Genomic DNA, 13,246 nt, shown 5'->3' on the forward strand with positions numbered 1-13,246 from the left:
GAGTATAATGAGCTCTGGTGGCACAGTGGTTAAGTGCTCGACTGCTAACCAAAAGGTCAGCAGTTCGAATCCACCAGCCACTCCTCGGAAACCCTGTGGGGCAGTTCTACTCTGTCTTATAGGGTCACTAGGAGTCAGAATTGACTCAACAGCACACAATAACGTATTATATTAATTTATTATTTATAATCATGCTGCAGAAAAAGCACAACCACAAAGGCACAGTAACCACAAATGAACAGCCATGAGGTCTGTTATTACTGCATGCAAGTGTCTTCTGTAGCCATATAAATATTTCCTATTACATGCAAATTGAACGCCAAACACATTGCCACCATAGAACTAAGATAAGACACTGGTTTCCTCACTCCGTCAAATCCCTTGTCAGTGCAAAGCCGTTTTGCATGAGATGGATTGGTTGCCAGGAGAACAATCAGCTTGACCACCCATAATGTTTGTTAAAACATTAGTTTAATATAGTACATATGACTAATGAGCCCATGTCAGTGTGCTGCTACCCTTGAAAGCAGAAAAGAGAAAGTCTTGGCAGTGCTCCTGTAGGTTACAAACCCTGGTAACATTCAAGTAATCCATCAACTGACCCATAACAAGCACACACTAGGGCCCACACGAGAGAAAGGGCACTGAGAGACACCCAGAAGTACCCCCCACAGGGCTTCAGGGCTCTCTCTCCCCTCATTGCTCCTCTGAGGGTCCTGAGACCCAGTGGGCCAGGTATTTGCCCAACGGGGCTCAGCTAATAAGCAACAGAGGCAGGGCCAGAATCCAGGTTCCCTGGCTCCTGGACAGTTGCTCTTTCAGCCTCACCACAATGACTGCTCATTCCAAGAGATTAAGGTACAGAGAGAAAGACAACAGTAATACCAGCGAAATCAGTGCCGGGCTTAGCGGTGAGGCGCTGACTGACTGGTTTGAGAAGGTTCCAGCAAGCAAGACAAGGGGAAGGCCCAGGGAGACAGAGATGGGTATTCCAGGTGGGAGAGAGCAGGAGAAATGGTCTGAAAAGGAGTGGCATCTAACGCCGTGCCCTGTGGGGAGCCGAAAATAGAAGGTTCTGAATGGTGTAAAATTAAACTTGAATACAGAAAAGCTAGAGGGTGATGTGGATCCAATCCTTGTTTATATTTCTCTGTTCACCAACACATTTGCTCTTACTGAAAACAAACTCAGTAGCTCTGCCTTCAGTGTTCCTACTGCTTTGAATGAGAATAAAAATGCTGTCTACATGACACACAGGAGTCGCTGTGTAGTGCAAGCAGTTAAGCGCTCGACAGCTAGCTGAAACATTGGGGGTTCGAACCCACTCAGAGGCACCTCAGAAGACAGGCCTGGCGATCTGCTTCCAAAAGGTCACAGCCTTGAAAATCCTATGGAGCAGTTTTACTCTGCACACACGGCGTCGCCAGGAGTCAGAACTGACTCTGTGGCAACTAACTAACAACATGGCATGCGAGACAATTCCCCTCTGTGAACTGCTCATTTCGGGGTAAAATTCATAACCGCATTAAAAGCAGAACGGCCACGCCTTTTCTGGCCGACCTCTCCACAAAACGCGAAACCAGCAGCCCGCATCACCCCTTCCAACACAACTGGTTTCAACTTGCAAGTATGAAAAAAAAAAAAAAAAAAAACAGCCAATGTAATCTGTTGATGAGAACTTCTACACAGCAGTACCTTCCATTCCGGGGAAGGGCTGGGTGGCTAGAGAACAGCATGAAAATAGCCCTTTATCAGAAAAAGCTCTTTCAAAAAAAAAAAAAACGAGAGCGGTACAGGCAGACTAACTGAAAGGACCACACCCACACCAAGCTGACTGGAAATAATTCACCACTGGGATGGGAAGGAGAACAAGCTTGCTGAGCTCCACCCTAAAGAAAGTGAACAGAAAGAAGGGTCTCCTCTGGCCGAAAATATTGATAACGACGCGGTAAGCACCCGACTAGCAAAGTCTTCAGAGTACAAAGCTCGACATTAACGAAAGCTGTGCAACATGAGTGATTTATGTGTAAAATAAGGATTATATTAAAGATAATTGAAGGGTTTGTCCTTTTTTTTTTTTGGTCAGTACACATATTGTTTTATGACATTGGTTAACAACCCCATGACCTGTCAAAACTCTCCCTTCTTGACCTTGGAGGACTTTTTTTTTTTTTGGTGAAAATATACATAGCCAAAGTTACACCATTTCAAAACTTTTTACATGTACAATTCAGTAAGGATTTGTCCTTTTTGAAAAACCCCACAGGCGTTATTGTATCTTATTGTTTCACTCTACGGACAGTTTCAACTAAAAAAAAAAAAAAAACAGGTGTAAGTGAAGCACCTTTAACCTCTCCCCCAAAAAGAAAACGAAAGCAAAATTGAAAAAAGGTTAAAACTGAAAAAAGTGAACCCGCAAGTCAACACTTCCAAGAGTAAAACTACATGGTGCTGGAGAGAATTGAGAACTAGCTCCAGAAAGCCCAAATGTTAACAAACGCGTGTCGCAATAGGGCTGGTCTGAGCACAATCCAGTGGTATTGTGGGCACGGCCCCTCCATGATTTACATGTGGAATGTTGATGCATTACCAGAAAACAGATCCCTAGCAACCAGGATGAATCAGTCAGCGACTGAATGACACAGACTAGCAAATGTGGGTGTGGGTGGGAGTGAGGAGGGCTGGGCTTCCCCACCAAAGCCCTTCCTGTACACTGTCCTTACCACCGTAGAATACAGGACCAGACTAGAATTTCAAACCAAAAGAAAAAAAAGGGGTATGAGTGTGTAGGGGTCACCCCACTGTGCCCTACCCTCCACTCCCCAAAAGTGTCTTTATTTAAAAGAAGCTTCCTGGGAGCACATACTCTCCTGGGCTTTATGGTCTTGATTAACGCCTGAGGCCCACGGCCAAGTCATCCCCCCAGAGTCCCTGGAATTCTGCCCAGTGGCCTGGATCAAGCTGGCAGGATGCACAGACACACGTGCACTTGCTCTGGCCTGGCCCTCCTGCCACCTGATCTGAATCAGTGCTTGTTGGGAACCTACAGATGTGCTGCAGCTCCTTGCTCTCAGCGTCTCCCTCTGCCAGTCTCCTGATAGGGGAGTGGAGTGGTCGGAGAGAAATCAGCAGCAAGAATGAGCTCACTTGGCACCAAGTGCTTTCAGGATTGGGAAATCCAGGCCTTTGAGTTTACAACTTAATTCCAGTGTTTTATGGCCCACATATCGTATTTGCAACGGTGCCCGGCTGCCTACGGAAAAGAAATCAACTTCGCACTAAAGATTTTCACTCTGGACGTTGCCTACCCTTCCACCTTTTAATGCCTCTGTGCACACATGCACGCACCCAAGTCAGCTCAGACGTTAACTCTTCGCAAAACAAGCACAGCCTAGCCTGCTACCCCCAGGCCTGTGCCTTCCATGTTCCCGCCACCAGGAACACCGACCGTCTTGATGAGCTGACGTCCAACAATGCTTCAGGATTCAAAAAATAGTAATGCGTGTTCCCTCTGCTCAGGCACCCTCCCAGCTCTGCGCTCCTGTGGCCCTGTGTATCTGTTAAATACTAGTGTTAAATGTCATCTTTCATACTATCTGCCTGAAAGTTGGGGTCTTACTCATCTGTTTGTTTATAGGTCTGAGTACCTGGCACACAGCAGGTGTTCAGCTGAAATCTTGGCTGGTTTCCACACGCTGGGACTTTCCATATGAAGGCTTTCTTTTTTCTTTCCCAACACTCTCCTTCCTCCCTTCTTCTCTCTCTCAGACTGAACATTTTAAAAGCAGCTTCAGTTCCGCACATTCAGAGCTGGAGGCTGAAATTCCCAGCCTCCGTGCGAGTCTTTGCAGAACCTGGCAGATCCCGGGCGGCCTCTCTGTCACCGTGACATAAAGCTCGTCCTCACCCCCAGTCCAGCACCCACCTCTGTACTCATGCTGCTTGGGTCCTTGCTCTGTCCGCAGGAAAACGAGGAGATATAACCTACTTCCCCTCTCCATGGAGACGCTGGTGGTGTAGTGGTGAAGAGCTACAGCTGCTAACCAAAAGGTCAGCAGTTCAAATCCACCAGGCGCTCCTTGGAAACCCTATGCAGCAGTGCTACTCTGTCCTATAGGGTCGCTATGAGTCAGAATTGACTCGATCGCAAGGGGTTTGGGTTTTGGTTTTCCCCTTTCCACACTGGAGGCAAGGCGGTGGAAGGAGGAAGGGCTTACAAGTGGCCTTGGGTCTCTAATATCCTCGGAGCTGTGAGTATGGAGGCTGGGTGTGGCAGAGAGAAAACCGGCAAGTGTTCCCTGTTACAGCCACTGCCTGGATCTTTCCCCACCAGACTCAGCCTGGACTAGAACCCTGGCCACCTGGGCGCCACTGAGCTGTGCTCTGACATGGACGAGCTGAGACGGCTTAAACATTTCCAGGTGTACCCTAGAAGGGCGATTCAGAGAAAGTCTCGGTGGAGCCCCGCAGACGCACAAGCCTGGAGGCGTCCCCGACTGCCAGCTTGCCCTCTCCACAAAATGGACGGGGACTGCCTCTGGCAATGGGAGAAGAAAACATATACTGGACAGTGAATGGGCGGAAAGAATTTTTTAAAAGAGCTGGCATTTCCTCTGGCGTGGCAGACAGCTAGAATCGGGTGCGGCACCAGGGAAAACAAAGGAAGTGGATTCCCATGTGCAAAACCAAAAAAAAAAATCAGGAACATCCCATTTCTGTTCTCACCGTCAAGTCTGGAAGGCAGGTAAGTCACCATCACTTCAAACAGCAGCTCCCCGAGGCAGCCTACATAAGCTGCTCAGGACTGTGGGACAGCTGTACTACAAGGGCAGGGAGCCCCAGCCGTGTTTGGAAACGCACGCTATTTGAGGAAAACGGAGAGTTTAAAACCATCGGACACTACGTTGTGTTAGTTGCCAGTGAGTCGGCCCTGACTGCAGGCGACCTATACATACAACAGGACGGAACGTTGCCTGGTCCTGCGCCATCTTCAGGATCGTTGGTGCAGTTCATTTATTTTCTTTTCTTTCTCTTCCCGCTAGATTTAGGGTCTACAAGAGCACGCGTTTTCTGTCTGCTTTGTACACTGCTATGCCCCCAGTGCTTGTAACTCCAAGTGACACATACTAGGTGCTTCATAAATATTTTGTGGAATGAATGGATGTTTACAGCAGCCCTCTAGACTCTGGGACTCGTCTGGGACACGCCCAATCCTCCCTAAACAGAAAAGGCCTCAGCAGGCAGAGCCCCACACAAGCAAAGAGGTAGAACAAAGGCTCACGATGGTGCCAGATAGCAGGCCTATGCTTGCAGGAAGTTCCTACAGCCCTCAAAATCAATTCCAATTACCAAAGAATGTCTACCTTGCCAGGAAAACTACTTAAATCAGAAATTAGATTCAGTGGCCGGGAAGCTAATGGCTATGACCACAGGCTTAACAGCAATCAATACGTTCCTTTTCATAGCGCAAAGACACAGGACGTTAAATACTGAGACTCCAATCCATGACCGGGCTCCTGATCAAAGCCTGTGAGTCAGCAATATTTCCTGCACATTTACCCCAGACAGGCAGGCCACTTGGCACCTCGGTGAATTACAAAATCATAAACCTCCCGCTAAAAAAATACACATTAGTGGTCTCAGCCTTCCACACAGATGGGATAGGTACTTCTGGAGAAACCCTTGAGGCTTTTAGATAACAAAGGCCCTAGAAGGGAGGAAGCTGCTAAGTCGGTATGTCTTAGCGCTGTTGGCCTCTCTGGATCTGGCCCTCGCCTCAAATCTTCCTTCCCACTGCCTGAGTATTATCGCTCCTGGATTCCACAGCCTCAAATTCTATAAACGACACGTTTATAATTGTTGGGGTCAGCAAGGTTGTTTTGTGTTTTGCTTTTTAAATAACACAATTCCTCTTGGTTTGCTGAAGATTTCAGGCCACCAGCCATCCCTAACTTAATGAATATGGATTCAGTCTGCTAGTCCCTAGCTGTAACTGGTGCTGCATGGCTAAGAGCTCAGGCTGCTAACCAAAAGGCCAGCAGTTCGAATCCTTGGAAAACCTAGGGGGCAGTTCTACTCTGGGCTACAGGGTCGAGATGAGTTGGAATGCACTCGACAGCAACTGCACAGCTGTGACTACACTGAAACGGGAAGGAGGAGGGTAGGACACAGCGCTGAACAAGCCTGACGGCTGTCGAAACTCATCAGAGGTCAGGGTGCTGTCTGAGGAGTGGGAGGAGGGCGGAGAAAAGAACGTGGGGAGAGGCAAAGACAGACTTTTCCAATTAAGATGATTTAATCACGGCCAAGTTTGAAAGTAACAAAAGTTCTGGTAAAATAGTTCAGTGCTTGGTTCGTTCTTCCTACTCACAGATCTCTCCTTATACCCACCCCCACCCCCAAAAGAAAAATCAGGCATGCACTCTCGGCACTTACATACCCTGCACGTTAAATACGGTTTTCTGGGCTAGCCCGAGTGCCTGAGCACGCTGTAACACTGGGAAAGCACCTTCTGCATCCCAGAGCACCAAGTCCCAGACAGTACACACTTCTGGACAGAATCCATCAGTACAGTTGGTCTGAGCTCAGAGGTCCAGGTCCCTGGACTCCTGGAGCTTATGGTTCTTGGTAAAGACTCAGGCAGTGTGCACCCACAAGACCCAGGCTCTTTTACACAGATTCAGCACGCCTAGCAAATCGTAATAACGCAACAATAACGTCCCTCTGCATTTGTAGAGTGCTTAGTGTTTTCATTGTACTTTCCACATTCATTGTTTTGCTTTTTGAAATCTTGAAAAAGCATCTTGTGTGAGTGGAGGAAATAATGAATTCTTAAACCACTTTCACAGATAAGGAAACGGACGTTCGCCTCTGATCTTCTCCACGGTCAGAAGGAGCCCAAGGCCAGCACTCCAGGCGCTGGGGACCGCCCCGCAGCGCTGCAGGAGCTGCCGGGAGCCACGCCCTTCTCTGTGCCCTCAGTCCCCGACTCACTGACGCATTATTGAGAGGAAAAGTCAAGACAAACCTCCCCACAGAACCAGGAGGACACTTCCTTCCTGATGCAAATGTGTTCAACCCGGCTGAGTGTGACCCCTAGTAACGGGGAAACTCTCCAGATAACACTTAAATCCGAGGTTGCTATCCCACAAGATAATCTAGACAAAGGAAAACGAGCTGAGGTTTTGTTTCTGTTGTTCTGGTTTTATTTGGGGGGTGCGTGGCTACTAAAAACGCCCACCCCCATCCTTACCCACTGCTTCCCCACTTCGGGTGAGTTGAAGCTCCACAGATGCGCCTTTGTGTCAAGTAAAGTAACTGGGAACGCTTGAGGATTCCTTTCCAGATGGCTGCAAGGCTTTCGCTGAACGTGGGGGGAAATGCCCAGGAACCCGCGGCCCCCTCGGCGGCCACACCCTGTCCCCCAACCCCGCCTGCCGCCCGGCCTACGGGCCTCCCTCCGCTCCTCTCCCCTGCGCGGCCTTGCCCCCGCTTCCTGCGAAGCCTTAAGCGGGATGTCCGATCCCAACCTCTCCCTGCACCCCAGGCCCGGGCGCAGCTCGGCGCCCGGCCCCTGTGCCCCCACCCCGACCACCTGGCCCCTGCGCCGGCTCCCCGCCCAGCCCCCGCCCGGACGGCTCCCGGGTCCCGCTGCCCGAGCCTCTCCTGGCGAGGCCGCGTCCTTGGTCCTGCCTTCCCGCCAGCGCGGGTACCCCGGGGCCATAACAGGCGGCACGCCTCGCTTACCTGGGCCGGGCGCCGAGAGCTGCGAGCGTCCCCAGATGCGAAGCGGAGCCGGCCGCATGGGTGGGGCTTTATACCCGCTTCATCCTCGGTGCGCGCGGCCCGCCCCGCCCCGTCCCCACCCGGCCGGGGTGACTCACCCTCCCCTCGCCCTGCAGTGTCCCGCGCCCGCCGCGCCCTGCGCCCTGCCCTCTGTTAAAGCACGCCGAGGCCTTGGCGAGCTCCGGCCTCCTCCAGACCCATTATCGGCCTTGTTTCTTCCTCTCTCCCTCCTTTTACTTCTTGAGAGCCACGTTGAGGTCTCAGCCTGGCTGGGCCTAATAACTTAGCTTGTTAGAAGACTCGGGGCTTGGTTAAGTCACCTTTTTTTTTTTTTTTTAAGGCGTCAATGCAATGGAGAAAAGACTTGTTCCAAGAAACACAAATCTCGATTCCCCTGAGCGGCGGCCGTTGGCATCCAGCTTCGCGTTACCGTCTGCAAACACATTAGCTTAACCCCTGCCCCGCAGTTCCCGGGCGTAGCGCGAACGCGGAGAGGCGCTCCGCCTGGCCCTGCCCTGCAGAGCCCTGGCCCACTCGGCCTCCGAGCGAGCGCAGGGAGCGCAGGGCTGGGGGTTCCCGGGAGGCAGAGGCTAGGAGCCAAGAGCCCAGAACCCACCGCATCCCCGCCCCCAGGAGACTCTCCCAACCCTTCCTAGCGAGCTGCGCTCAGCTGCTCCCCAGGCTTCCGGAGGCATTCCAGTCGGGCAGCTGTGCGCGCTCCCGGCAAGACGTCCCGAGCTGGGCGGGGGCCGGTGGCTTTGAACCCCAAGTTGCAACAAAGAAGTTTCCTCCCTTCCTTCTTTTACTACTGCCGTGTTTTCCCAGCCGTTTAGCCCGCTGCCTCGGCGGGATTTTGCTATTTCCCGCTTTTCTTCCCTTTTCTTTTAACGAAGCACATTGGCAACATGTAGGCAAACATGTTTCTGTGTGACTGAGCAAATACTGTAGTCAAACCTCAAACTGGCAGAAATGCTTTGCTGAGTCCCGAAACCTTTGCTAGGAGACCTTTCACTGCGCCCTTGAAGTCCTTTCAGCTCACTCCCTACAGCCCTTCCTCCTGAAGCTTCTGTGTCTCAGTCTCCCGTGTGTTTACACCTCCATTTTGACTTTCCAGTGGAAAGCCAGCTCACTTCTGCAATCAGAATGAGAGGAAAGGTAACCCAGAGCTCATGTGGCAGAAGAAGACACCAAGGCCAGAAGACATTGGTGCCAGGCTGACCTGCTGACTGTCACCCAGTGAGTCAGATGCTAAGTGGAAGCAACACCTGGGGCCTCTTGTCTGCCTTCCGGTTACCCAGTTCTTTCCCGAGGAATTACACATGATCGACTGTAACTGAAGAACAAATAGCAAATAAGTCAACGCCCTGGATAAAATTTCTGATCACCATTTATGGCTTATGCAGTGAAAGCCTATAAGGCAGAAACTGTGTTTATCTGCCTACTCAGAGAACATTCTGGAACATAACACGCAGGTGGGAAAGAGCAGCCTGCATGAATCAGTGCCTTCTTTCCTTCCCGGGGCCAGCTCCACAGCCTTTCTCCTGATTGTGCGGGTAGGTCCTCTATGGAAGGTAGGAATTCAGACCACAGGGACTATGTGAAAGTCACAAAGTAGCCAAAAGATTGGGGTTTTTTGTTTGTTTGTTTTTGCTTGCCCTGGGCATTTCACAAATCCAGACTTCCACAGTCACTGCCATAGCCAGGGTTTGCTTCATGCTGGAGAACTTTGCACTGATGTTATCTTCAAAAATAAAAAGAAAAGCTGTTGGAAGTCATGGTTTGCTATTTCTGAGGAATGTGAAGCCAGTTCTGCTAGTATAAAAGAACTGTGAGTCTTAGTGCAAAGATTCTCTTCTTTCTTTCTCTCTTTTTCCCCCCATGATTGGGGAGAGTGTTTACTGCCTTAGACCTCAGATTATGTCGGCCATTTTGTGAATTTTCCTCTGAGGGATGAACTTGATTCTATCCACATTTGATCTTGTGCACGTCAACACCTCCAATAGTGCCTGACCAGCATGGATACCCCCAGTTACCACCGAGCTGATTCCGACTCACGATGACCTCACATGTGTCAGCATAGAAACATACTCCACAGGGTTTTCAATGGCTGATGTTTTGGAAGTAGACCCCCAAGCTTTTCTTGTGAGGCACCTCTGAGTGGGCTTCAAGCTCCCACCTTTTGGTTAGCAGCCTACCACATTAACCATTTACACCACCCCTGTAACCATGTGGCCTTCAACTCTCATTGACAGGCACTCAGTACATGTTGTGGAGTGACAGAATTGCTCCCAGAGTAACATGTTAGAGAGGAGCCCTAGGGATTAACTGTCCCATCTTTGATTTTTATTGATGAAGAAACTAGAGTCCAAATAAAGTCTCCTGCCCAGTCCAGAGATTAAATAATGCACCCAAGCTCCTTATTTCAGTTACTTACTAAAATGTAACAAATTATCGCCAAGACGTGGTGGTTAAAACATAAGCAATTATTTATTTCTCACGACTCTGCAATTTGGGCCGCAGTCGGTGGGGACAGCTTGTCTCTGCGTCCCACGATGCTGATTGGAGGATACAAAATGCCTTCCCTCATTCTGCTGGGGCCTCAGCTGGGGTTGCTAGCATGGCTGAGGGCTGGCCAGGCTTCTCTCTCTCCCTTGGTATCTCATCCTCCAGGTCCTCTCTATATACCAGGGCAATCACGGATTTCAACTGGATTTTAAGAAGAAAAAGCCGAAGCTCGCAGGCCTCTTAGCACACAGGCTATACCAAACGGGCCACAGGTTGGGTTTGGCCTGGGGGTTGCGGTTTGCTGTTGTTGTCAGCTGCCATTGAGTCACACACCATCCTACCCCTGACTCGTGGCGACCCACGCACACCAGAACAGAGCGCCGCCTCGTCCTGCACCATCGCCACGATCAGCTGCGGATCAGACTGTTATGATCCATAGGGTTTTCATTGGCTGATTTCCAGAAGCAGATTCCCAGGCTCATCTCTGCTCTGTGCAGTGTTGGCTAGGGAGATCCAACTGTGACTGCAAGATCCAAAAGAGCCGCTGTCAAGCAGGGTGGTTGCTTGCTTTCAGGAGGGTGTACGGAGAAGATTCCAGGCCAAGAACTGCAACAGTGTCACCTCCACTGCGTTCTACTGGTCAGTGCAAGTCACCAAATCAAGAGTCAAGGGGAGAATAAACGGACTCATGGAGTGGGGACATGTGTTTACAAAGATGGAAGGACCTGCTGGCAACCATGTTTGCAGACAGTCTACCACAGTCCTTAAGCTAGTAAGTGAAGAGCTGGGGCCAGAATTTTATTTTTCTGCCTTTCACCCTACTGTTCCATTACTCCTTATTTCTCACTGAAGTGAGATTATTATGCTTCAGTGAAATACAGGCTGTCTCCGTGGTATATATATTGTATGGGTTAGACTCTCAATAACCATAAATTTGTTATTTCTTTGAGCATGTCATATGCAATCATTATATAATAATGTCTTATATATGAAGACCTGTCTAGGAATTGTCCTGTACTAAATGTGTCTTGCTCTCTGGGACCTAGCATCCTCAAGTTCATAAATTAGGCAAACTTTGCACAGTATTTAATTTTATCCATTCATTTATTCTTTCAACAGATATGCACAGTGCTAGATACTGGAATTAACGTATAGGATGTATTGAGGTACCTCAAAATTATTTATAGAATGAATGAACTATTCTGAAACATGTTTCGTTATTTTTATTTTTCAAAAGGATGCCACACTCATGAAAAGCATCCATGCTCCATTAGTTAGTGGCATCCTTACAATATGAAAAACAAAATCAAAAACCAGTTGCCTACAAGTCAACTCTGACTCACGGTGACCCCATGTGTGCCAGTGTAGACCTGTGCTCCATAGGGTTTTCAATGGCTGATTTTTCTAAAGTAGATCACCAGACTTTTCTTCCAAGGTGCCTCTGGGTGGACTCGAACCGTCAACCTTTCAATAAGTGGCCAAGCGCATTAACTATTTGCACCACCCAGGAACTCCGTAGAATACTTGAGCTTCTTGAAAGGAGAAGCCATACCCATTTACTGTTGAAATGACAACTCTCTTAGTTATCTAGTGCTGCCATAACAGAAATATCACAAGTGGATGGTTTTAATGAAGAGAAGTTTATTTCCTCACAGTCAAAGTAGGCTAAAAGTCCAAATTCAGGACGTCAGCTCCAGGGGAAGTCTTTCTCTCTCTGTCGGCCTTCTCATCAGTGTTCCCCTGGACTAGGACCTTCTCGGCACAGGGCCCCAGTCCAAAGGACGCGCTCTGCTCCCGGAACTGCTTTCAGGATTGTATGAGGTCCCCTTGTCTCTCTGCTCACTTCTGTCTTTTATATCTCAAGAGATTGCCTCAGGACACAATCCAGTCTTGCAGATCCAGTCCTGCCTTATTAACACAACTGCCACCCATCCTCCCTCATTAACATCATAGAGGCAGGATTTACAACATATAGGAAAATCACAGTACCAGGAATCGTGGCCCAGCCAAACTGATACACACATTTTGGGGGGGCCATAATTCAAACCATGACATTCCACCCTTTGACCCCCCAAAAACACATCCTTGCAACATGGAAAACATATTCATCTCATCATATCATAGCAAAAGTCTTAACTCCAAGTCCAAAATCCAAAAACTCCTCTTCATCTGTGAAATCTAGAATACAAATTATCTGCTTCCAAAGGTACAATGGCAGAACAGGCACAAGCTAGACATTTCCATTACAAATGGGAGAAATTGCAGGGAAAGAAGGGATAACAGGCACCAAGCAAGTTAGCAGAACACAGTACATTAGCCCTCAAGGCTTTGAAAATAATCTTCTGTTCTCTGAGACAATTTACACAATAGCCCTGCCCTCTAGACTCTAGGTATTGGCCACAGTCTCTGGATTCTCAGTGGAGGCCCATCAGCCTTAGGCTTCAGCTCCTCCTTCCAGGCCCACTGGGACAGCAACTCTGCTCCCTTGGCTTTAGGCGCACCATTCTCCTAGTCCACTGGCGTGACAACTCCACCCTTAGAAACACCAGAGGCCATGGCTCCACCCTTTGAAATCCCTGAGGTCATGGACATACCTTTTGAGGCTGAAGCAGCTCGGCTTCTTGTGTCCCTTGTCTCTTCAGCTTCTGCTTCCTATGGCCTCTCAGCCCTCGGGCCACACGCCCGCATCTGCCCTGCTGGGGCAAGTGTTCCAAAGCTCAGTAGCTCCACCCTTAGTGCCCGGAGGCACCCCACTCCTCCAGGAAGCCTTGTGAACACAGGCACTCAGCTCTCTCGCTCAGTGGGTCGGCTTCAGTGCCGTCTCGCACTGGTCTCCTTGTTCTGCTGCTGTTGGTTCTCTGCCGCTGCCGCTTCTCTGCTGCTGTAGGTTCTCTGCTGCTGGTGGTCCTCTGTCACTGCCCCACGTCTATCCATTCACAGTTCTAAAATCGCTTCC

The 13,246-nt window shown here is 49.5% G+C and overlaps 1 protein-coding gene across 1 annotated transcript in view; it reads right to left on the reverse strand.

The window, feature by feature from the left end:
* The window catches only part of ANXA2 (annexin A2), a 50,794-nt gene extending 42,985 nt beyond the window's left edge, over positions 1-7,809 (reverse strand). The window contains exon 1 of the mRNA XM_004374620.2: positions 7,747-7,809. Coding sequence (XP_004374677.2) covers positions 7,747-7,804 — 58 coding nt within the window. The 5' untranslated portion in view covers positions 7,805-7,809. The remainder of the gene's footprint in view (positions 1-7,746) is intronic.
* Between the last annotated feature and the right edge of the window lie 5,437 nt (positions 7,810-13,246).

This window comes from Trichechus manatus, unplaced genomic scaffold (genome assembly GCF_000243295.1).
Source record: "Trichechus manatus latirostris isolate Lorelei unplaced genomic scaffold, TriManLat1.0 scaffold00030, whole genome shotgun sequence".
NCBI lineage: Eukaryota > Metazoa > Chordata > Mammalia > Sirenia > Trichechidae > Trichechus > Trichechus manatus.